We start from the raw sequence: 26,426 nt of genomic DNA, 5'->3' as shown, positions 1-26,426 counted from the left end.
TCGTGTTTTCATTGTTTTATGTTTTGGTACTGTGGCAGTATTTTGCTAAAAGACCCATCTCCAGACAATACAATACCCGTAACTCAATGGACAAAAGATCTGAAAACAATACAGTTTCAGGCTCGAATAAAAGTTAGTGCAAGTAAATGTTTAAGACTTACGTTAAAGGTTTTGTGGGAGGTGCGATGGCCACTAAAAGATTACCAGTAGTTTGGATTCCGGCTTGGGATGTCCTGACTCGAGCCCTGCCGTGGGTCATTGTGTTGTGTTCTCGGGTAGGACACTCAAGTCTCATAGTGCCTCTCTCCACGCTGGAGTATTTTTGGGTACCAGCAAACTCTAGGGATCTAGGGCAATCTGACAAAATGATGGGGGGGGGGGGGGGCAACCTGCTAGCGTTCCATTCAAGGGGTTTGGCAGCTCCTAGTAGCTTCATGCTACACACACTGTAGTAGAAAGTGGCGCGCCACTACGGTCACCAGTGAGCCATATGCATTCTAGGACACCTAGTCCAGTGAATGAAATCTCTCTTCCACGCGCCTTTTGTAGGGTTGAACCCCAAAAAGGGCTCGCGGAAGAGAGTTCAGAGACTGGACTTTACAACACCTTGCTTTGGAACAGAGTAAAGGTTGAAGGAATCAGATTTGTTACGACTTGCACAGCAGTTGATCTTTCAGCGCGTAGTCCAAAATAAACGCTCAAAATTAACATTGCAAATTTATGCATGCAACGAAACATTTCTCCTTGCATTTTTCAGTCATATGTTTACTAGTGCAACAATTTCTCATGGTTCTTTGAAAATGAAAGCAAAAGTGATTGGACTGAGTGAAGTAAAATTATGGTTGTATTAAAAACGAGGTTCTTTCTACAAGAGGTTGCCTACAATTTGAGGGTAATGGCGCTCGTTATTTCAAATCGGCCACGCGAGCGCCATTACTCTGTAATTGTAGAGAACTTCTTGTAGAAAGAACCTCGTTTTAGTAGAAGAAAAATTCAGAGGTATCCGACCAGTTTTATAAAGAGTAGTGCACAGAAAGGTAACGGCAATGCGCAAGTGTCACTTAGTTGCAAGGAATTCACCGCTTCAGAAACGAGAAATCTGCGGCTAGTCTCATCTCGCAGTCGCTGTTGGTACGGTTACTGGGGAGAATATGGATTTTCATCTTTAGTTTTGTCCCCAGAAACAGTCCCACAATTCTTCTCGTTTAAAAAGAGGCCAATTGACTCGAGAAAGGGGAAGGTTAAATTTGAAAACTGTTACATAAATTGGACGTCAATAAATAGAACGTTGAGTGCCGCAAAACCAAAACCAAGGTAATAATTCTAGCCAATCACAAAGGGCACAGACAATCCAGTGAACCAATCAAAACCCAAAAAAATACAGGTAGCCGGCGAAAAGCGCGGGAAAACGTGCGCGAGCGAGTCACGATTGGCTTTTGTTTTACTTCTGATTGGTTGAGAAAGTGGTGCCTGTTTTTAAAACCAATCACTAAGCGTAGTAATGCAAAACCAAGTAAATGCGAATAACTTTCGACACGTACGTTAGAATCGTTCTAATGGCTTACATAAAGCGAAGCGTGACATGTCTCCTTTGCAGTCGTTTTTTTTTCGTCACGTCACGCTCACCAAAGTTTCTTTTTTTTGGGGGGGGGGGGGGGGGGGGCGTTGCGTAACATCTAAAAAAAAGCGTGGCAAGGTAAAACCAAAGAAAATCCACGACAGGAGTATGGAAAAATGCTTTTAATTATAGCCATGTGAAATTTTCTAACTTTCTTTTTAGCACTATATTTCCCTTGTGTGGGGCTCTTTCAAAGCCAATTCACTTGCATGTTCCTTTCTACAATCTTACACAATATTCACTGTACATTGAATTTGTCCCGTAAATCGTCAATATGTTCCCGGTTCTTCACAAAAATACGATCTTTTTACAACGAATTCTTCCATAACTGCTACCTTAACACACTACAACCCGCAGAACACGTTTATTGCAGCGGAAAAAAATTAACTAAATCTACCACAATTTTACGACTCCACTTGACATCACCAATGGTCGGGGGAGGGAGGGGAACATTGTCTTTTCTATGAGGGGAGGGGAAGGGGATGTCCACCTATAAAAGGCAAAATTTCTTCATGCAGCCTCGAAAAAGTCTGGCTTCGTGAAAAAGAAAACTCGAGTCCCAGCAAAATTGTATTCGTAATAGCTGAAACTTGCATTTCACGGAACCAAATCACGTCTTTCCTTTACATTTTTTCAAGGAACGGTGAAAAGAGGGTTCACGTGGGCCAAGGTGGGATCCACGCGGGTCAAGACGGAATCCACGCGGGCATCATTCTGTATCGCCTTAACAACTGTAACCTTGCACGCTTTGGGGGTAGTCGGCTTCTATCACGTGGTTTGGAAGTCGGCTGTCATTTGGTCCTTGTTCGGGTGCTTCCTTTCTTTCTGGGGGAGGGGTAACGCACTCGCTCACCACGCATGTCTGCTACGCACGCTCTCGACATCTTTGGCGCTCGATTCTCACGCACTCTCGCACGCTCTCTCTGTGGTCGCCGTCACGTGATTAATTCTGCAAGAAAAACGGAAAACTGTTTAGTGCCATAAACTCCAGTTGCACTTTACATGAGCACAATCAGGGACTTAAGGTGATTCCACTGAAATAGAAGGAGTATTAAAAATTTTCTGAAACTTGGTCCAGGTTACAATTATGCCATGAGCATTAAAAAAATGAAATAAAAAATGGGGGTCACCGCGCTAGTTTTTGTGTAAAATGGATGACATTATAGTAAATATACGACCCGCGAGGTATATATTAGGAACCCTAGTAATCCAAATGGGGATTGCTATTGTTTCGAGAAAAATCATTTTTGCATTAAAAAATTAGTCTAGTTCAACAAAATAGACTTTGATCTTATATTAAAAACTATTCTTATTGTACAGGAATTAAGATAATGAAGAAATTAAAGATTTTGCTCTGTGCGCACGTTAACGGCACTACCTAACAACGTGCTTTTTACGGCACTAAAATTAAAATATCTCAATGTAGAATTTTAAACTTTTCTTTAAATTGCAATATATTGTAGACAACCGTATGACATTTAAATTATTGCATTAAAAAATGGGGGTCACCGTGCTCGTTTAAGAGAAAATGACCATTTATTTCCCTACCGAGCTTAGCCTAAAGGGAATCTCGTAGTGTTCTGTGCGCGCGCGCGCTCGTGCGTGCGCTAAATTTCGCCCACTTTCCTTTTTCCAATGTTGTAACAAATATTAAATATTTATAGTGCGTAAATCAGCATGTGAAGGTGATCAAAGCGCAAACCACGTGACAATCCACTAACTGACCTGTTGTTGTTTGAGCTTGCGCATCTCCTTGGTTGCCCAAGTGGCGGTTTGTTTGGTCTTGTGTGTTTTGGATCGCCTTCCTTCTTGGAGCAATTCATTGATGGCTTGCTTCTCGAGCAGTGGGTGAACCTGTGCGCCGAATGCTGAACAAATATCACTGCAATGTAACAAGAATTCACAAGATAGGGTAAAGATACAACGTCAGCCTGAACCCCTTGTCTTTCTTTCCCAGCACTTATGATATATTTTAAAGTAAAATATTTGCATTGACTTGTTAACCAGACAATCGGAAAATAAACTTAAAGATGTCAATAGCCAACGAGTCCAAACTTATAATTATGTGACACTCATCATCATTATCATCATCCTGTCCTCATTGCGCCATGCGATGCACAAGGCCTCTTTGGCTGCAGACACTGTGCATTTCACTGCTCTAGCCCCAAAGTTGCAAAGTAGGTCCCTGGGGGTCCATACCTACTAGTAGATTTTTACACCGGGGGGAGGAGGGGGTAGATTTTTACACGATGGAGGAGGCAAATACACTAGCAGAAAAGGCAATGGGGGAGATGCTGGGTTTTAAAACAAGCCAGCGATCCCAGAGTTCTACTGGCTACTTCATTACATGTCACCAGTTACTCTGGTTATAGCAATTAGCTCGCAAGAGACAAGCTCGGCGCTGTCACAGCCTACTCTTCCAGTTGCTGACACCTACTTTAAAACATTTTGAAACCCCTGGAGTTGTAATCTGCTAGGACACTGGCACTTAACTTAACTTACCCCCTTGATGGGATGCTAGTCCTTTGCAGGGTTACCCCCAGTATTTAGTTCACCTGTAACCATGCATTTCTACTACTGTGCGAACAGGGGTACTCAGGGGAGGATCCAGGAATTTTCTTTGAAGGGGGTGCACCAGAACCACATAAATTTTTGTTTTTGCAAAATACCAGTTGTATTAGGAAGATGCAGGTCTTCTCGGGGGGGGGGGGGTGCATGACATGCACCATCCCCCTAGATCCGCTCCAGGTAATATGATACAGTAATCAGTTCATAATAAAGGCTGTGGCTTACCCTACAAGACCGCACGCACTAGAGACATTACTCTCTGAGTGATCTTGATCTGTAGCTATGACTTCAATGAAGGTGACGATATGAACAATATGCGGCTTAACAAGATTCAGATCCTCTGTTGAAACAACATTTAAAAAATATTCCATTATAAATGCAAATCATTACAAAAAAACTGCAGTTACTGTATATTTTAACTAAGCAAAAAACTTCAGTCAAAAATGCGATTCGAACACAGGGCTAAAGGTCGAATGCGACAATATACTGACAAATGGGGAATTTTTATTTTAAAAAAAAAACAAATTAAAATTTTTTAAAAAAAAAAAAATATTTAGACCTTTGCCATTCTTGTGCAAATGCTCTACCACTGAGGGCTACTGAGCAGCTATCAATCAAGTGGGGGTTGGTCAGTTTTGAGTTTAATTTTGAAACTGCGACAGAGTCAGTCAGTGATATAATAAATATATAATGAAATAAATGGCATATTATGAACTGCAGTGAAAAGAAAGTAAGAAAATGAGATCTTTGCATTCAACCGCAGCAGTCAAAGAGAAAGATGAAAATGTCCTGTAGTAATTGCGGTTTTTAAAGACATGCAAACTTTGAAATTCAAAACCCAACCAACGATTGCACTTTTTGCTGCTCTTAGTCATGAATTATGGCGACAGCCAACGAACCTTGAAAAACAGAAACAAACAAAATGGATCTAAATCTACCAATCACAACTGACAGTTGCAACCTTTTAACCTGGTTTAAGTGAACTTAATCCCGAGAGGTCCGCTAGTCAGTCAGTCAGTCAGTCAGCCAGCCAGCCAGCCAGCCAGTCAGTCAAAAGAAAAATAGTATGATTAAACAAAAACTTGTGCAAGACAACATTACCACTAATGGTTCCTTCCTTAGCTTCACCCTTCAGTCCTTGAATAATTCCAGTGTAGGCTTCTAAACATCCTTCTCTCAGCTCATTCAGGTAATCCACCATATCATAATCAGACTAACATCAAACACAAAAGTTGCATTAGTAAACCTCTTAGGGATAGGTGCTGTGGTTTGTCGAGCTGATCTGTAAATGGTTCAAGCATTAAATTTCCCCTCATTCTTTTCCCCACCCAAATTTTTTCCCTCTCCCCCAACCCTCTCAAGCAACCCATCCAATCTACTCTACTCCCCTCTCTGTTGAACTAGCAGACTTAGCAGACACTTACTTTGTCTACAGTCGTAACAGAGGCTTGATTTAGAGTTGCTATGACAACTTCAAAGTAGCTCTTAAAGTTAGCTCCTACTGCCAAAGCAATATCTCCGAACACAGAAAGGATATGAGGCTTGGCACTCCGGTGGACTGTCGCATCCTGTTGAATGTAGAGTTTTATGGGTTAGGTAATCCAATCCTTTTACAAGAAATACCACAGTGTACCAGAGTATAACGAGTATGGACTATGACTAAAAAAAAGTTTATAAAAGAGAGCAGAGAAATATAACCATATTTCAAAGGAAGGAAAGGAGTGGGGGGGGGGAGAAAAGGAGGAGGGAGGGTGAGAAGGGGGAGGGAGGAAGGGAGCAAAGGAGGGAGGAAAGGAAGGGGGAGAAGGGAGAGGGGGGGAGGGAAGGGGAAGGCAAGGAGAAGAAAGGGAGGGAAAGGGGAGGGAGGGAAGAGAGAGAGCAAAGGAGGGAGGGAGAGAGGGAGGAAGGAAACAAAGTAAGGAAGGAGGAAGGGAGCGAAAGAGGGATGGATGAAGTCAATGAGGGAGGGATGGAGGATGAAGGGCAGCCTTATAAACCATGTAAAAAACCTTTCAAGCAAAAGTCTGTGAATAAAACCGGTTGCCAGTTTATGATGCTGTACAAGCAAGAACTAACACGGTGCTGTACAAGGTGGTTTATGGTCATACCAGTGAAAACTACTGAGCAGAACAGTATTTGATTGTTTTTGATTTGATTTTTTACACTCTTAGAAGGTTAAGCTTCATGTGACCAGTACTCACCGCCAAGTTTTCCAATAAAATCTGCATAAAATGATCACAATGGGCTGATATATGTAATCCTAAGGCTCTTGCTATGTCTCCTACCAATCCAACAGCAGCAACGCACACCTACAGAACAAAGACACATTATTAGAAAGCAAGCTTGCACTTTCCTCTCTTGAACAGTCAGTGACCCCCATTTTTTTGGAATATATAACCTTTAACCGATTTACAAAAAATGAGCCAAATTTAAATGCTCAAAAGTTTGTTAATTTTGCATTTTCTCTTCCCGCGCGCGATCGAATCAGTCACATTTTGCAGCATTTTGCTGTTTTTAATGTTTGTAAATCCAATTATTGTTTACATGCAAGACAAGGTTTACTCTAAAAGACTTCAAAAGGGAAATATATTTGTTCAATAGACCCCCTCAAATAAATTCGGACAAAGGAAGTTGGCCTGCATCAATTCATTTGAAAAATTTTGTAGCCGGAAGCCGCAGAGTGACAAAGTCAAAATTATCTATAGCGCCTACTTTCAGATAATATTGTATCTTTGAGAACGAACTCTGTGACCCCCAATTTTTTTTTACATCTATGACATAAGTTACTTGTAAACTAGCAGTGGTGAAAGTTTAAGAAAAATTGCAATGTTGGAAGATTTTCGCACGACCATCCTTAAGGAAAAATGACGTCATGTTCAAATACATCAATACTAAAAAAAACACACAAAATGCTTGTCATCAATACTTCTTTCCCTGTGGTCTAAGAGCTAGGTTTGCACAATCACAAATGAGCTGTAGGTTTGATTTATAGAACCATGTTCATGTTGTAGACCATCTAAGCTTGTTGCATGCCTTAAAGCCGTTATGTCTACACCAGCCCTTTTGGAGGACTTATAATAAATGATGTCTTCAAAACCGCGCAGCTCGTACCCTAATGTCTGCGAGCTATGATAGTAATATAGATGATTTGTTCCGGACACTGGGGTGGCAAAGACGCTATATCAAGATTGGAACAGAAGTCTATCCTAATGTATAAAACATTACATGGTATGATTCCTGATTATCTGAGATCAAGATTCGTATATCGTGACAATGTTAGTGCTTATCGTTTAGGAATACGAAAACAAGTTAGTAGTTCTTTCAATCGAACTGATTATCTCAGAAGTTTCGTACGCGGGCGTGGCCTTACCTATAGACCTAAGACAAGATCTTCACTGGCCGATTTCAAATCTAAATTAGTCGGCACAAAACTGCGAGTAAGTCAGCACAGTTTAAAGTAATATCTAAATTTAAGTCAATTTCGGCCTCCATGAAAAGCAGACTTTTCTTTTTCTTTTTGGTTATTTGAATTTGTTGTTATTAAATTTTTGTAGTTAGGTAGATAGGTAGATAGTCCAGTAACTTAATTGACTGATGGAAAACCGTGTATAAATAAAGTTATCTTATCTTATCTTATGTGATGCGCTGAAGATCATAAACTCCACAATGAAATGACTGATTCCTCCTGTTTGATTGTTGTATTACCTGGTATTCACCTCGCTCTCTGAGTGCTTCTATTAAGTATGGCTTGAATGCGTCCATGAAAGTCAAAAAGTGTACTCCAACAACTAGAAATATAGAGAAAACAAGTGAGTTTTTACCACTTGTCAACTGCTTGAAGGTGGTCTCCTTGCAGCCACTGTCTGAGTTTGTCATGTAATGCTTCCTTCCCCACCAATGGCTGTTTAAACCCTAACCACATTAATTCCCTTCCACGGTTTAGTCAAACACAGCTTCCCTTACATGGTTGCCACAGAAATAATTTTTCAAAATTCCCGACTTTCGCCTGATAAAAAAACATTTCCCTGACTAAATAATTCTAAATGTCAGATATAGTAGCAGCTTCCAGCCTCCACTTTCAAGAAAAAAAAACATATCACTGAGATCACATTGACCTAAAATGTTTCTGAAGTCCAATCATCAATTGATAAATCAGCGGTGTTATATTGAAATTGTTCCTGACTTTCCTTCAAAATGTCAATTTTCCCTGAATAAAAAAAAAATCCCTGACCTTGAAGAATTTTATTTTTCTTTGACCATTTCCTGACCTGTGGCAACCCTGACATAATCCTGAGGAAGTCAGACAAAATGTCCCTTTTATCTTTTTTGCCCCCAGTAACGTTCCCACAAGCGATTACTACCGGTAGAGACTCGCCCCTGTTTTCTTCTCATTTCTTAAGTGGTGAATATCAAGATTATCAGTGGCTGTCAGCCTTTTCTTGGCCTATGAAAACCAGGCTTTGACTGAGAATTTTAAGTTCTAAGTAAAGATGTTTTTATTTACATGTACAGGGTTTATACACTTTTTCAGGCCAAAAATTCAAGGACTTTCCAAGGACTTTCCAGGACCCTTCTTGGAAATTTCAAGGACTTTTTTTCATGAAATTTACTCCAAATCAACAATTTCCAGTCTGTTGTGCCGTTGATGTGCTTGCTGAAGAACTAAAAAAATCGCTCTTTTCGGCGGTCTTCTCATTGCCTTAAAGCCTTTTGACGTTCAATAAAAAAATCAAGGACTTTCAAGGACCGAAAACCAATTCCAAGTACTTTCAAGGCCTTGAAATCGAACTCCTGAAATTCAAGGGTTTTCAAGATGTGTACGAACCCTGCACGTATTTGCATACCTTCTACAAGTGTGCCTATGGCCATAAGTGCATCTTCTTGTACTCCGCTCACTGATCTGCCACCCAAGCTAAGCATCTGAAGTAATGCATCCATGATCGGGCTGGCAATTTGTTGTGCGTCTTGCTCATTGACTTTTCTTAGCACACTCTGAGAATAACCACAGATGGAGTGTGTAAAAATGGTAAAAGGTAAAGTAATTGCTCGAGGCTGGTGACCCATGTGGCTAGCACTTACCTCCCCCCCCCCCCCCATCTATACAAAAAAGCAACTAGCAGTACATGTATTTCTACTCTCCTCTGGATGGAATGCTAGTCCACTGCAGGATTACCCCCAGCATGGAATTTTCAGGAACCCAATTCTTTAGATGAAGAGAGAGGCACTGTGAGAGTACAGTGTGTTGCCCAAGAACACAACAAGCACATCAGGGCTTGAATGAACCCAGATAGCTTAATGGGGAGGAGTCCAGCACACTAACCATGTATTTGGCCCACCATACAAGGAAATGGTTAAGGGTATGGTTCTGATTTTGGAATAGAAAAGCAATGGATAGTAAGTCTTCATATTTAGACATTTTTGTTTGTAGTACAGCTTGCCAAATACAGCAATTCTCATATGTGCAAAAAAAAAAAATGGCTAATGAGATAAATGTATTACAGTGACTTCTTGTACTAGGCTCAGTGAAAAAAAATTGTCACATGAGTAAGATTAATAATTGCAGGGCTGCAAATATTTTTTTTTCACTTGAAAGGACATAATTTATGTCCTATACTAAGACACCATCTTGGTCAGCCAAAACAAAATTGTGGTAGGACATCACCAAAAACAAAAGGGTGAATTTTATTCATTGTTGACGTAAAATGATTTACGAACAAAAAATTGTCTGAACATCATGTCTGATCACACTTGGGATTTCGTCAGACATGAGCATATTTTGGGCGGCCAATGTCCGACTGTTATTTGCAGCCCTGTAATTGTGAAACTTTGCCCCAAAGTTGGGATCGGTAGCGTGTAAACAGCAAATAGTGGAGCAAATTGCAAATCGTATTGCAAATATGCAAATTCAGTAAAACAGAATTTTTTTTTCTCCACTTGCTTACAAAATTTGTGCGGAGCTGTTGTCTAAAATTACAAAAAAGATAACTATTCATTGTTCTTAATTGAAATTTTTATTTGTCAACTTTCTTCTGAGAGGCCCAGTTTGAGTAGTTGCGCTGTAAATTAGTTTGAGAAACAAACCTACCTGAAGTGTTGCACATAAGAGGGATTGCAAGTCATTATATTGGGCTCGGTCTGCTACACTTTTCTACAAGAAAATGTAAAAAATTCTTAGAAAAAATACATATAATATAATTTAAGAGCTTCCATCATTCAATGTACAATAACATACGTAACACAAATTTAAGTCTGAGAAAATGTAAAGTGCCCATGTCACATGTTTTTCAAGTGAAAGTCCGCAATAAAAAGGAAACTTTTGTGAAAATTTTTTTTTGATTTGAACAAAATGGATTTTTTTTTTTTACAGTGCGGACACTCGAACCATGAACGCTATGGCTTTATTTTCACTTTATTTGTACTATATTTTCACTTATTTTGTAGTTATTTTTGGCATTTTTCCAGAACTAACCAATCACATTCGTGAACCGAAACAATGGCACAGACATTTTTTTCTCCTTTTTTATTTTGTCGTTCCACGCAACGTTTGAGACACTTTTTGGTGCGCGGTTATAAATCAACGATGCGGCGATGCCTCAAACATCATGATTGACAGTTTATCTTCAGAAAGATCTCTTACACACAAGCTATTTATAGCCCCATGGTGGGAAAACATAATGTGTTGCCGTTGAATGAAGATGGCGAAATCACTTGTCTCTTCGATTCTTCAGACTCTTCCGTGCTGGGTCCGTGAGAGGTTCACTCATGGCCTAAAACTGGAGCGCCTCTCGACACAATTTGAACATAGAGCGTTTAGAACAAGAAGGTCACTAGCCTAGCTAATGTGAAATCTGAAGAAGACAATGGCTTCCCATCGACAGACAAGTTATTATTAGCCGAAAGACGTGTTGGAAGCCGGCATACGATTTGCCAGAGGTACACTACAATTACTGAACTGAACTGAGTGATAAGTAACTTATCTCTCTGATGGTTTTCCATTTTATATAAATGTTGATGTTGTTTTCCTGTAAACTGTGTAATGTTACGTTGTGTTCCTAATGTTGTTTGACGTCTGCCGCCGAAATAAATATGTTGCGTTTCATTTGTTTGTTGTCTTTCAATGAAAAAAGTAGTATTATTTTCGTTAGAAAACGCCATTATTGTTTCATTGGTAAAATATCCCGCTATTTTAAGAAGCGGACCGACCGTGATTGATAAAAAAACGCAAAAAGTTTGGAAAAATCTATCCGCTGTCCTGTATAAATGGAAAACTGATATGAAAAAAGGCAGAAAAATGTCTTGGCCGTTGGTTCTTCTTGCGGCTGTGATTGGCTAGTCCTGAAAAAATGTAAAGAATAACTACAAAACAAGTTAAAATAAAGTGAAAATAAAGTAAAGAAAATAAAGCCATAGGGTTCATGGTTCGAGTGTCACTGTAAATGTGAAAATTTGCTGACATTTTGGCACATCGCTCGTATTAGTACTCGTACTCATAAAGTTGTTCAAATCAAAAAATATTTGTTCCTTTTTCAATGTGGTCTTTCACTTGAAAAATTAAAAAAAATGGTGACATGAGCATTTTAAGGAAGGACATGTACGCCAAAACAACTCTAATTAAAAAACATGTTGAAACGAGTTAAGCTTTGCTGGTTTCATTGTTCTGACAAGCAAAAGGTTTCATTTGTTACATTATATCTCAAAAACAAAGGAAAAACCAGCGAAAAACAAAACAAAACAGGACAACGTTTAACACATATAAACAAACCAGCATGCAAAATTTGGAGGCGTTCTGGTAATGCTCCATTTCAGACAAAAATCGCTATCATTTTTTTCCACCCAGCCTTTCAATTATTGCAGCCTACCTCTATCTGTAACACATGCTGCAGCCTCTGAAGAATGACTAGTGTTGTTCCTTGTACAACTTTATAACAATCCTGCCAGTGAAAATGAAAATACTAATTACAATCTGTAGTCAAATGTATTTATTCCCTTTTTTGACACTCAATACCTGCACAACAAAAGGAAAATACTTCAATTCCAAATGTCACACTAACGCGCGGATTGGTAGCACGTGCACCAACAAACTTTCACTTACTCTGATGAAGGTGAACAGATGTCACCGAAAATTTAGACAAGAAAAAAATATTGGCTTAAAAAACCTTCTTTAAATGTCTTCTACCGATCGCAGTACGGGTTCCAGTATTTTCAGTAATTCGAAGCTTTCTATTGACATCCATCTTACGATGTGCTTAACAAACAAGACAGATTGAAATCCGCCAATCACAGCCCACTAGCATGACCTTCTGAACTTGTGGGCTATTTGCATGAAACCTACACCTGTATGCATCGGTTTTTATATGCTCATTTCAAACAGCACTTTGAAAGACGATGTCGAAAGATGGATGGAGAGAGACTGCTTTGCACATAATCAAAGGGGGTGTAATTATTTAAAAATTATTATTTATTAATAAAAGCTGGTTACCTTTGCACTATTTTTAATTAATTCCATAACAGCCTCATAAGCTGAACTTCTAAGGTTTCCTTGGTTGGCATCAGGTCTGGAAAAAAGAAATAAAAATTGTTGAAATGAAGAGTAAAAGACAGAAACTTAACCACTCAGCAATGTGCAAAGAAAGTGTCGTCTGTTAACCCAGGGTTAGCAGATTTTTCTATAGGGTTGATAGGGTTTGTGGCCAGCAAAATTCACAACTTTCTATCATCAAAATCAATTATACATATTCTCCAGTACTCAGACAATCTACCCAAGTCCAACTGTACTGTTTTTATCGGCAAGCTATGTGTAAGCTCCCTCCAGGTTGCCATGGATACCTCTGCCAGCTATTCTGGCTTACTATGAAATTGCAGTATTTTCCAAATTTTTGTGGTACTGCGATATTGCCGAATGTTTTTATGGTACTACAGTGTTCAGCAACCTCCAATGTCCCCCTCTGTGAGTGAAACCAATGGTGTGTGATAAAAAAGGTATTTAAACAGAACAGTTTACAAAAACCATCAGTACATACCTATCTGTGACTTCTAGAAGTTTTGCCACTATCTTTTCAAAGTAGTTTGACAATGCATATGTTGGTGGTTCATCATCATCGTCAGACACTGCAGCATCATACGCTGCTTCTCCTAGAGAATTGAATGCCTAAAAGCAGCACAAGTAACAATAAGTTCTTCTTGTTTCTGCTGACAGTACTATCGCTTGCATCTTAGCATAAACACGGGATGCCGAAACATGATCTAATTGGGTATTAAAAGTGGCAGGATTGGTCGTCAAACATTTGAAGTATTGCAGATCGTAACAGCAACTTTCACGCTGAAAATTCAACACATTGGACATATGAGAGAAATAGATCCTGTTTGGGAGTGTTTGAGAAAGTGGCACTCTAGGTTAAATGACAAAATTAATGCTGGAGCAGTAATTTTTAACTCATAATCTGTAGCATTTAATTATTGTATTTTAGAATTTTTATGCCAGTTCTCACGCATCTGTTATAACAATGTTATAAGTCTGATCTGTTGAAGTTTGTTAGTCAGTCGAACATCATTGACTGACAACAACTTTTCACTTGACTCTGAAGATGACTTCCACTCAGGTTGTCGAAACGTCAGTCACCAACAACAGTTCTTCTCAGAACTACTCTCACACGGACAATCAAACTATATGACCTATGTATTTTGTATTTCATTAACTGTTCTTATAAGTCAATCACTGTGTGCAAGTCCGCGACTTCAAGGACTTACCCAGCAGATGTTAGCAGCAACTCGGGGTTCTGTGTCAAGTCCATTTAACAGAGTTGCAACCAGAGTCTCAAGGTTATTTTCAAGGACAACTTGTGGTATAATCTCACATATCCTACCAAGTGTCCAAGCGACAGAATCTCGCACTACTACAGATTCATCTCCCATTAAGGATATGAGTGTTGGTGTGGCCTGCAAAAAAACAACAAACTTGTATCAAAATACCATTGCTTGCATCTAAGCGCGAACACATTCCATAGAAACATGATCTAATTAGCCATGTTCAAAACGAGCAGGGGACTGGGTACGAATATTCAATATCGATTGGATTGAAAAATTGGGCCCGTCATCTGAAAGAGCATCCAAAAATTAGTAAATCAACCAAATTTGAGAGTTATTGGTTTAAACGCATAGGTATGGTTCACTTTTAGAAATCTCTAAAATAACAGAGCTCAGTATGGATTGGAGGGACAGCTCTAATTGGGTATTAAACGTGGCATGATTGGTCATCAAATATTTTATAGTTTAGCAGACTGAAACGTGAACTTCTACGCCTATGCTCACCATAAATACTAAGTACATTACACTAGAAGTGATTCAAGTTAACCTGCAAATACATATTCACAGATTTTAGGATCAATTTTTCGCAAGAATTAAGTCTCTATATCCAATCTTTCTGCCATTTCCAAACTGGAATGTGTTGAACTTGCGGCACGAAAGGTGAAGTTACGGTCTGCCAAACTTCAAACGTTCAAAAGGTTAAATTTCTGGGTAGATTTCAAAACAATTTGTTTGTTTCCTTGTTTTTTAAGGTAATTAAAGATTGTAATTGATGGCAGCAAAAAACACAATAAAAATTGTTCATTAAGTTTTTTCGCTTCAGAGATCAAAGGCGCTGTATTTGTCAATTTGTGAGAAATTGGTAATGTTTAAAGGCACTTTCCCCTAGTTGTTGATTGTAGTTTATTCAGTTAAAAATGCTTTGGATAAATGAAGAGAATAATCAATATTTCTTTAAGCAGATATGCTTCAGCTGTTTAGACAGTAATGCTGTCTTACCACTGCAGCATACTGCTGCAAAGCAGTGGGTTCAGGTCCTTCCAGTATTGCACCTAAAATACAGAAGAAGAAAAAATTAAATAATGAAGATGAATTTTTCAACAATGACACATACATCGGAGAAAGAAAACTTCTGAGTCTCCGATGGAAATCAAACCCATGGCCTACCAGATACCGGAGCGTTGGTGGAGAACCGGTATCTGGGAGGCCACGGGTCCCGTCGGGGACTCAGAATTTTTCTTTGTCCCATCCTCGTTTCATTTTTGAAAAATTCATCTTCATTATGATTTCGACATTGCTGATCCTAGCAATATGCAGGATGCATGTCACATGTCAACCTAGAAAGTGGCCCGATTCAAAACAAGTTTTTTTTTTTTTTTTTTTTTTAGATAAAGCAGTTTATTGATTAACACTGACTTATTACAATACATTACAATACATAGCTTACTTACAATTACAATACATTACAATACCAGGGCTCGACACTAACGGTGGTCAACTGGACATTGGCCAGTAAAAATCACGTCTTGGCCTGTAAAAATTTGGAAACACAGGCCATTTCGGCCTGAAGAAACTCTTGACTTTAGATTTTAGATTAATTGAGAATTCTTTGCATATGTTACTTGTAAAACTTAACAATTTAATTACTTGGGCTTTTGAAATGAAAAATCTTTTCAAAATTTGAAGAAGAAAATCTGCCATGTTTGCTGGGTATTTTGTCTTGGAACTGGTTCTAGCCGTGCTCAGTCCTTCTCGGATGGATGAAATAAACATTTTTAACATGTGACTCCAGCTGTCAGCCATTTTATTATTTTTGCCGATCTGTTTTGCCTGTTTTGCTTCGAAAATTATGACACAGAAGCGGTCGTCTGACTTGAAACTGTGAAACAGCTTGAAGAGAAGCAAGATAACAAAGACAAGCAAGAAGTCATGAGAAAGGGAAACAGGTTAAAACTATGTTACAAAAATCCAGAGTTGAGTGGAAGAAGTTGCTTGTGTGATTTACAGAACTCACCAAAAGCCATAACCGCAGCATCTCTGCGTTTCCAATCCACACTTTTTATATTTTCCATTATAAAGTCTGTGACATATGGTATAATTTCACTTTCACAGCACTGAGCCAAAAGCATTAGGCAAACACCAGCAGCTTTGCATGGATTCCAGTCATCCTCATCGTCAAACTCTTCCTGTGACAAAATGAACAAACAACTTTTAAATGTGGTAAAATGAAAGCAGTTTCTCTCAAGTATTGGAGGTGGTCGTTTAACCTCACAGGAGATGTGGGATTCTACAGCTCCCCTGTTGAGGTCAGGTCATTTTGCTCGCACTGCCGTGCGCAAAGATTATTATTATTTTCTGATGCCTGTCCCTCCCTCTGGTAAGTTTAGGGTAAGTTTAGTTAGTTCTCCACTGATAAGTAGTGCAACGGTGTCTGGGTGGATGCCACTCACAGGGTTGTCATGGTTACTGGCTGCACTGGGTTGATTGGTTTAAAGTTAATTAATAGTAGGCATAAAATTCACAAATTATTATTAGATCTATAGTTCACACCAAAATATCAAGATCATTTTGCTTGCAGTACAAAACAAAAGCAAAAAACTTCAGAGATTTGAGATTACGCAGTAACTTATGCAATAACTTTCCTTATGCACAGAAGTAATTATTTATGGTGGGCAATTCCACGAAAAGCAAGGGGAGAGATTTTCAACGTGAAAAACGCTTAGGAGAAGGCTCAAAGTTTTATCATTGACACTATCATTGCTGAAGGCAGGTATCCAGGGACTGCCTATTATTTGTTTTGGCTTTTGGAATGTGAACATGTGCGCTTAATTTTGTGGTTTCACTCGCATTGACTTCACTTGTAGACGTTTGTCACACACGGCAACTGTTACAGCCATCTCTGACCTCTATAACAAGGAAATCTCTCTAACATGAGCACTTCCCTCTGTCTCTTTGGTGTCCACATTAGAGAGGTTTGACTGAATAATAAGTTCCGCACAAATTGCACTGACCTGTCTTGTGAGGGATTCCAGCAGTAGGGGTGTTAAATAAAGTAGAGCTCCTTTAGCATAGAACTTGCTTGTCTGTTCTGGTTCTCTTTTAGTTTCTGCGGCCTATCAAGAACAGTATGATAGCATCAACATGAGAGAGAAGAGAGATGTTGCAATATTTTTGTTATTTCACGAAGTGTTTTTTTTTTTGACGTCACACATGTTTCTCAGATGTAGGCATGTTCATTATGAAACTTTAATTACACCCGCTTTCAGTGTTACATGCATACCTTTATTTCTACATCCATCTTTCGACATGCTGTTTGAAATGAGCCAATCAAAACCGATGCATACCATTGTTGGTTTCATGCAAATGAGCCCATAAGTTCAGAAGGTAATGCTAGTGGGCTGTGATTGGCGGATTTCAATCCGTCTTGTTTGTTTAGCATGTCAAAAGATGGTTGTTGATAGAAAGACGCCGCATGTGCATCTAACACTGAAAACAAAGTTAGTGTTTGAGTCTCTTTGAGTTGTCTTGTTTCACTATCCATTTATACTGCTAACTGCACTGGTCATATATATTGTGGTTTTAATTTATTTTTTTATTTAAAATTTTTCACACCAGTTTAATTATTTTTACATTGTCTCTTAATCATTATCATAATCTGAAACAAATTCAAATAAAAATCAAACTGGATTGAAAAACATAAACTAACTATAAAAAAATTAAACTTCAACATATATATCCAGGGTTTATACCCGTTTTTGCAAACAATTTTCCAGGACTCTTTCCAGGACCCTTTCACTCTCAAGATCTCAATATTAATTCACCTTACTGTCTGCCATAAAATTCCAGGTCTTTCCAGGACCCACACGAACCTTATATATCATTTCAAGGGAGTCATCCGAGATTTTAACACCCAAAATTCCATTAAGGACATGAAGGACAGCTCCTGTAAGTCATGGCCCGAGTCACATAAGGCCATCGGAAAGGCCTTCAGTCTAGAGCATTATGGTTCCAACTTGCTGGAAGGGTAAGTTGCCTACATACCTCCACAGCTTCAATTGCTAAGTCCATTTCCTCATCACACACTGAGGACCAGAACTCAATCCCTTGGAGCGATACTTCGTCCATTGGAGATTTGATTGCTTCAATAGTAATCTACAACAGAAAACTTCTTTGTTAAACATGAACCCGCGCCATAAAGGGGGGCTTCCTTAGGGAGAGCAGGGCTCGTTTGTCAATCAACAGCGGCACAAGACAAAAGCTGAAAACTAGTGAAAAGGGAGCAACTTATTTGGCAATGAAGATAGTCACACAATAAATTTGCTTTCTCCATTGTTTTCTTATACTGTATTGATGTTCAAAAGGCAAAATGGCTCAATCCAGGATGTTTTTTTATCTGTTTAGTCAAAGCAGTCACCAAAACATTGTAGAGTCTTCAATCATGTGCCTTAATATGGACAGCAGTTTCCTCTCATACTTCATGAAGTGCCACCAGAAAGTCTTCTCAGTTTGTATGCTTTATGCATTGTACACAAAAAGCCATTCAAGATTAAATTATGAAGCTACTTTTATTTTGTGTTTATTTTCTGACAAATTTCCTGAAAATTTTGATGCCACGTAAAATTGCTAACACAAGTTTGGCAAACTTACTGGAAACAGTGCTTTTCCCATGTAGCTTTCCATATGCTGATAATACAACGTCATGATCTTCACAAGATTCTGCAAGGCTGCAACTTTGAGCTGTTTACAAAAAAGGGAAAAGTGTAACTTATAAGTTTCTGTTATGAAGGCAAGATCGCAGATCTATGCTGGAAATTGTGTTTATTTAAGGGCGGGGTCCAAATGATCAATTAAGCCTTTCTTATCAGAATTTTGAGGTACACATCTTATCAATCGAGTTTTGAGCTATGTCATGAGATACAGACAGGGTTTCCAAACCTCCAAGTTAAGACCATTTTAGTTGCCATGGCGACAAAAATTTTGGAGCTGGTGAGTAAATTGGAACGCCAGCCTGGCAACTAAAATTGAGAAGACAGATTGAGAGCGTGAGCTTAATTAAGCGACTAAAATTTTTTACTGGCCACCAAACTTGAGAAGTTGGTGGCCAAATGGCCACTTAGGAAAAAATAAACTCAGAAGGTTGGTTTCGCCATGGCTCAAGCAAGGATCTTAAGTTGCAGTATGGGCCAAGAAAATAAGATTGAAATAAGATGTTTTCTATGTCTCAGAGGCCTTGTAAAACATTCCGACAAGCGAAACAGCGCTGAAACAGCGACATAGAGAAGTACGAATTCCAACAGCAAACTTGCAACATGAAAAGGTTTGAAATTCAGATGGGGACAGGTATATCTTCCCTTACAAGGCCTCATCTCTCTCTCTGGAGTGAAGAAACTTTCATAAGTCAAGAATGCAAAAAGCAGGCCATAAGAAACGAATTAATTTTTAAAATTTTACAAATAGTTTTATGGACTTAACAACATCAAAATACTCACTTGGTTTTCAGTGCTTTGGGTTGCTTCACAGACAACTTGCATAATGAAGTTTCGTTCTTGCTGTAAAATGCAGGGACAAGTTTGAATGCACATAAAATGCCAATCAAGCATACTGCAATTAGCAAATATGACCAATCTTCCAAAGAAATGTTTGTACAGTACAGTCCCAATTTCTAGAACCCTCAATTTTTAAAGGGAGGCCTAATGGTTAGTGCGCTGGACTCTGGATCGAGCGGTCCGGGTTCGAGGCCTGGCCGGCGTCACTTGTGTTGTTTTCTTTGGCAAGACACTTAACTCTCATAGTGCCTCTCTCCACCCAGGTGTATAAATGGGTACCGGCGACATAATACTGGGGGGCGTATTTGCGATGGACTAGCATCCCATTCAGGGGGAGTAGAAATATTCCTAGCCACTTGCATCCAATAAAAGTGCCATAAGATACCTGCCCATTGTATTATTGAAGTACAGACTATTACCTACAAGTCAAGTCTGCATTCAAGCCTTCAAGTTCTGGCCCATCAGGCCAGAACTTATCCTGGTTTCTGAAGCATAAAGCGGCCAGAAGTATTTCTACTCTCCCCTGAATAAGATGCATACACCCAGAATTAAACTCACCAGTACCCATTTATACACCTGGGTGGAATTACTATGAGAGTAAAGTGTCTTGCCCAAGAACACAACACAGTGCCACTAGCCAGGACTCAAATCTGGACTGCTTCATCCAGAGTCCAGCCCAATAACCCTTCGACTACCACACCTATTCGACAAATCATAAATCATAGATAACTATAAATCATACCTCTCTTTCAAAATTCTGCTTTGTAAATTCAAGAGAGTTGAGGAGGGCATTTGTTGCTGCAATCCTTATGTTAACACTGAAGATCATAAAAAGGCAAAAGTATTATGAGATTATAAAAATATGAAATGCAAACTAAAAGCGTCAGACTTAATTTTTCGTAATCATTCTTTACTGTGCCTTTTAGTAACTTGGAACTCTGAGTGCAAAGGAAGTCCTGTCCAATAGCCTGGGGTTAGTGGATTTTATCCCTCACTTGCCCAATAAGAAAGTAACATTTCGGACCTTTTTGTTGCTAGATTAAGTTATGCACTTAACCTTTTTTATCCTTTTTCCTTAAAAAATTTTTTAAAGAGTCTACCCAGCTAGCAGGCACCATAATACAAAAACAAGTTTATGACATATCATTGCATGCATATTGCTAGCTTTTTATATGTTACAGTTCAATTTTACCCTTGGTACAATTTGGTATTTTCCTTTGTTATTGTGTATGGTATTACATGATAATGAATATACCGTAAAGTTCCGTGTATAAGCCGCACCCGTAGATAAGCCGCACCCCCGATTTGGAAGCTCAAATTTTGTAAAAAAAATATACGGTCCATAAAGTTTGAAGTTTAAGTGAAGTTCTATTGGTAAACAAACAAGGGCAAACAAGCACGGTTTCGAAACACTGACACGGCGGTTGTTGCAATGTTTAATATAAATTAAGTCTTACGAAAGCGAAATTTCACTTGTCATACCTCCCTTTTAGTTTAAGTTCACAATATCTTAAACTTGGATGCTCTCTTGATATCATTTTTTCGAGATTATCACTTCTAAACACTCCTGAAACAATTGTAATTCGTTCGAATCATACACGAATGATGAATGCTTAGTAGCCAAGCTTTGAATTGTAGAGAGGAGTCTGGGCAATAAAATCAAACATGGCGGCACTTTCTTCGGAAGAAACCACATTTTTATTTCAAGATTCTTGGAAACTGCTACCCACAACAGGATCAAAACTTCATGCAGAATAAGAGTTTGTTAATCCAGCAGATGCAATTGTTGTGAAGGTCAATAAAAAAGCGAAGCGGTAGGCCATTTGCCTTGTGAGTACTTGCGTTCATCTTGGTGCTTTCTCGCACGCGGCGGAAAGACATGATTCAAAGTGACTGGCAGGCTTCACTGCAAATAGTTTTGCAGAGGAACTAAAAGGCAGTGAACAACAAAGTTTTCAGGTTGTTATAGGTTTATTCAATGACGTCTTGAAAAGTTTTTTCTGAATATTGATTAGGCCCTTGAGAACTCCAACCAGAGATGTTTCCGTAGATAAGCCGCACCCCCAATTTTTGACTTGAATTTAGAGGAAAAAGGTGCGGCTTATACACGGAACTTTACGGTAAATCAAAGGAAAATATGTATACCATAAACACCCGCAGATAAGCCGCACCCTGAATTTAGCAACTCAAATATTGGAAAAACAGTTTTTTTGAAAATTAAATCAGAGAAAATCCAAAGTCGAGTCTTCAGGAGTCTTCTTCATTGAACGTAAACTCACTAAACATTAAAACGGAAAATACTTCAGTCTTACCCACAATTTCAGCTTTTTAATGTAATGAACACCAACTTGGACATATGGTTGATCTTTTTCTGGTATTTGTTGACAAGTATTTCTTCATTAAACACAGTTTTTCTATGGATTTTTGTGCGACAACAAGAACGTGTTTTGCAAAAGGTTCGTAGCCTTGTAACCAGGCATTCCATCGGACCCGAAATAGGTGCGGCTTATCTTCGGGTGTTTACGGTATATACCAGATAATGAGCCAAGGATAGAAATGAACCACAAAATATACTGTGTTTTTAGTAAGAAATAGAAAAAGGTTATTATTTCCCTGTCTAGAAACTGGGTGGGGTTTTCTGACGACATTTTTCCACATTGTGTGTTAACTTCGAAACCATACAACTTTATCTGAATTCGAAAACCCAGGGAATTCAAAAGCAGTGTCCAACAGCGAAGAATCACTTTCTAACTGACGAGATATTTCAAGAATTACAAGTGATATCACTTCCATTCCCCATACTTTGCTTCTTTTCGTTCTGAAGCGAAGCCAAACTCGCTTCGCTTTTGTGTATTTGTCCAAAACTCTTCCGCACATTCCGCAATTTATGAATAAGGTGTATAAGGTACAAAGCTAAATACTTACTTAGGTTCTTCCTTTCTCATTCCTGATACGATTGCTGTGAGAATTTTATGAGAATCATCCACCAGATGCTCAGGTTCCTGAATAAAAGAAGATGAGGGAGAAAGGAGAGAAGATATTAAAAAAATCACAACATTTTCACCACAAGTAAGGGAGGCTATTGAGGCCATTTTGCCTATAAAGTATTGTTTCTGGATTCTAAATCAATGAATAGAAAGACAGTGGAGAACAAGAGGCATTTTTCAATCAAGGTAAAAGGACTACAGCACATCACTTGAAGAACTATTGTAACCATCGAAAGCAGAAACCCATAGGGGTTGAAACGTGTAACTCCCTATGTTTTGTATCCTACAAAGCGTTTGCAGCACATTCTTTCGCATAAGTACCATTTTTGGAATTTAATCATGAGAAAAAATAGCCAATCTAAATTGCAATATTTGGATTAAATTCACAGCGCGCACTAGCTTGTGCTCGATGGCGAAGTCTTGTTTTTGAACAAGTTGGTTGAATAAAGTTAAATTTGGCTAAAACCTCTTGTTTCCTCAACATTTAGTTGTTGAGGCAACTTCACTTGGATACAGTTTCCTTAACTTCTAAAAAAAATTATGGCGTTTAAGCTGGAATTCAAGTACTTCACCCGAAAACCGAAAATGTTCCCAGGTGTGTCATTACAAGTACAGTGCATTTGTGCAAAACCTCTTTGTGTTTCCAAATATGGTTCTTGGCAATCTGATTGTTCAAACGCTGTAAATGCGCATTACAAGTTTCGACCCCTTATGAATTTCTGTCAAAAGTTAACGAAACTAACGCGATTTGTATTGATAGAGCAGTTTTCACTTGAGTGTCGAAAGTAAATTGCGTTTGCTTTGGCTTTGCATTACTACGCTTAGTAATTGGCTTAAAAATTTCGCACCACTTTCTCAGCCAATCAGGAGTAAAACCAAAACCAATCGTGACTCGCTCGCACACGTTTTCCCGCCCTTCGTGCCGGCTACATTTATTTGCTTCGAGTTCTGATTGGCTCACTGGATTGTCTGTGTCCTTTGTGATTGGCTAGAGTAATTACTTTGGTTTTGGTTTTACGACACTCAATTGAAAATTGCTCTAGTTGCATTTGTAATCAATGCATCGCTATGGGAACACTCCCAATAGTGATGCACCAATTGTTCGATGTATCGTTACACTCCTAATCACAAGCGTAAAGAAAGCAGTTACCGTATTTCCTCGATTAAACGCCGGGCCCCGAATAAACGCCGGGTCTCATAGGTAGAGTGGTAAGAAAGCCTTTCAGGCATTTATTGGAGGTATAATATGCTTTAGGTATGATGGCAAAATGCATTCATGTCACAAATAAGGATTAAAAACCATTGTTTAATAAATATTTTGCTCGAATAAACTGCACCATTCACATAAACGCCGGATCTACGGAACCAAGTTTGGAATAAACGCCGGGGGCGTTTAATTAAGAAAATATGGTACTTACAATATCCTGGCAAATGTAGCCAATAGTTTCCAAAGCATGCTCCTTTAATGCATCTGTACTGCTTGCTTGAACTGTAATGTTTTGTAAAATGTCCATCACTTCCATCCACTGTTTTTGTGGGATTTCGGCACAAGCAATTGCCGCTATACACTATAATAAAATAGTATTGTTAACCAAGCTTCAAGTCAAACTGCTATGGTGCCTCCCGTGGGCCAGTGAATAGGTACAACACCCAGGTGAGCTCTTTGCAGCTAGGCAAGAACCAACAACAAACTCAAACCACATGACACCTGGCTGAAATCGAGCCCAGGCCACATTGCTGGGAGACGAGCACTCTTACCAATGCACCATTTCCCCCCCCCCCCCCCGCCATGTAAATTGTATAAAATCCTGTTTCACGACTAAAACAAGACGCGTGTATAAATGGCACAAGTTGAATCATATTTTTCTTGTATTTAAAGCCCTGATATGCCCAGTACAAAAGGGCATGTACTAAAACCTGGAATAACAAAACAAAACCACTGAAACAACCGAAATGGCCGAAACAAAGCGAAATGGCTGAAACAAGCAAAACCATTACCATTTTTGAGAGCTAACTGTAAACAGGCTAATCGGAGTGCACCTTCCACTCCGATAAACCTGCATAGCACTCCAGTTAGCCTAAATAATGTGCAGGTTAGCCTGTTTAAGGTTAGCTCTCAATAATGGTAATGGGTTTTGGTTGTGTCTGTGATTTTGTTTCCTTTCACTGGTTTCGGCCATTTTGTTTCCGTGGTTTTGTTTTTCAGGTTTTAGTACATGCCATAGGAACGGCCCTATCTGTTAAAAAACCTCAGAGTAAGGGAATTTGTCCCAACCAAATACAAAGTTCTCCTATTTCAGATTAAATAAACAGATAATTAATACTGACAATTAAATTCGGATCTGGGGAAAAAATTAACAAGTTGCAACCAAACTTTAAACAAAGTGGACCTTTTTTAAGGATAACTGTAAAACTACATGTGTATGCCTCTCTAAGCTGAAGTGGTGTTCTCATGCAGACAATTTGTCCCAACAAATCGAAATAAAACGTCTTCTTGCTTAACAGAAATGAGTACTAAATTATATTTGAGGTTTGTTCAAGTCTAAGAAGTTTATTTACTTTGAAGAAACAACATTGAGACTAAATTTACCTGTGGTGCAATAGCAGGTCTCGCCGTCTCTGTTCCGAGAGTTCGAATCGCCTGTAAAACAGTGAAACGGGAAGTGACTCAAAATTAACTTCTACAGGTCCGGATAAGAAAACTGCATTAACAGTAAAACGAGCAATAAAACACGAGAAATTAAAGTATTTGTTAGTTGTTCGAGATTTCCTTACCATTTCCCTGATAACACTTTTTACTTCGCCGTCCAAAGCCATCCACCGTTGCTGGTATTGAAGCCTGACAGAAGCGTCTTTTGATGTGAGCTGATTTTTCAGTTGTAACCCAGCCGCCATTCTTGCAACCTGAGACTTCGTTGCATCGCCTAACACGTTCACGAGAGCAACTAAAAACTGGGGCTGTCGAGAAAATGGACAAAATGAGGCCCGTACCAGCACAAAAGCTATAGTAACACCTCACAGAGTAAAAGAATTTCAGTGTCAAAAATTGTACATTTGTACATGAAATGAATGACTTCACAGTTCTATCTTGTAGGAATATATTTGAGAAGAAGCTTTACTGTAAAGCCCTGAACTCACCAGATTTGCTTGAGCAGCTTGCTCCAGATAGGTTTGAGCGGCTTGTATAGCATTTTGATCTACACGATCAAACAAACAAGAAATTAACTATTTTATATTTGAAACTTGAAACAAACATCATATGCAAGATCGCGACCATGTGCTTCGACTTTGCACGCGTTTCCTAAGAGTTCTTCCCCGAAAATTCACTCGCATCGTTTAGCTAATTTACCTGGTGATACTGTTGCTTCGAGGACTTGAGTGAGATCCATCTTCCTCGAGGATTGCGGCCGTTTCAGACACTCCCAGCCAAAAATCCACACCACGAACGAACAAGAAGAAAATTTGAAATGGAAAATGACCAGGGACGTTTTCGCGCCGTCGTGATTGGGGGTAGTACTTATTTCGATTGTGTCCATACCCCCTATAGGAGTAAGCGGAAGTGCTTGAATAAACGAAATGAAATATAAAACAGAAGAAATTTAGAAGATAAAAGCTCAAAAATACAAACATTTTTGGCAACCAGTGTTGCACTAGATAGACTAGCCCATTTCTATATCGGGGAAACCTTTACACCCTGCAATCTGCAAACATGGGCCAGGAGCACATTACCCGCAAACGAAGCCCCGCTCAGCCCCTGAGGAAGGTTTGTGTTGCAAACCGAAATATCGGACCGCTTAATTTTCAATACATTTTAATTGTTTGATCCATGTTGTTTATTTTTGGCCGCTTACGCCGTTATGATAAGTTTTCCGTTTTAACTAATTTACTGATCCAGGTCTTCAA

The 26,426-nt window shown here is 39.0% G+C and overlaps 1 protein-coding gene across 1 annotated transcript; it reads right to left on the bottom strand.

Annotated features, from left to right (window-relative positions):
• Nucleotides 1–1,725: 1,725 nt before the first annotated feature.
• Nucleotides 1,726–25,999, bottom strand: LOC144631236 (importin subunit beta-1-like). The gene is made up of 26 exons (XM_078489648.1): nt 25,873–25,999; nt 25,662–25,720; nt 25,299–25,481; nt 25,114–25,164; nt 23,942–24,091; nt 22,462–22,538; nt 20,279–20,354; nt 19,480–19,539; nt 18,638–18,727; nt 18,032–18,142; nt 17,002–17,103; nt 16,005–16,176; nt 14,990–15,042; nt 13,934–14,122; nt 13,207–13,334; nt 12,666–12,741; nt 12,046–12,117; nt 10,272–10,334; nt 9,031–9,178; nt 7,892–7,974; nt 6,388–6,495; nt 5,611–5,754; nt 5,288–5,399; nt 4,412–4,526; nt 3,344–3,500; nt 1,726–2,567 (listed from the first exon to the last, which is right to left on the bottom strand). The coding sequence occupies exons 1-26, from the start codon at nt 25,910–25,912 to the stop codon at nt 2,562–2,564; spliced, it is 2,625 nt and encodes an 874-aa protein (XP_078345774.1). The 5' UTR covers nt 25,913–25,999; the 3' UTR covers nt 1,726–2,561.
• Nucleotides 26,000–26,426: the final 427 nt, after the last annotated feature.

The sequence above is a fragment of the Oculina patagonica genome, chromosome 11 (assembly GCF_052425735.1).
Source record: "Oculina patagonica isolate OP01 chromosome 11, crgOcupat, whole genome shotgun sequence".
Lineage (NCBI taxonomy): Eukaryota > Metazoa > Cnidaria > Anthozoa > Scleractinia > Oculinidae > Oculina > Oculina patagonica.
Note: the sequence above shows the minus strand (reverse complement) of the source record. Positions and strands in the feature narration are given on the sequence as shown.

Bases quoted from the DNA above. Each gene is read 5' to 3' on its own strand.
- LOC144631236 (XM_078489648.1), bottom strand. From the start codon at position 25,912: ATGGATCTCACTCAAGTCCTCGAAGCAACAGTATCACCAG. The intron at 24,092-25,113 runs GTAAATTTAGTC...ATTTTATTATAG, and splicing joins GACCTGCTATTGCACCACAG to TGTATAGCGGCAATTGCTTG. The intron at 15,043-16,004 runs GTGAGTTCTGTA...TCTGTATTTTAG, and splicing joins TGCTGCGGTTATGGCTTTTG to GTGCAATACTGGAAGGACCT.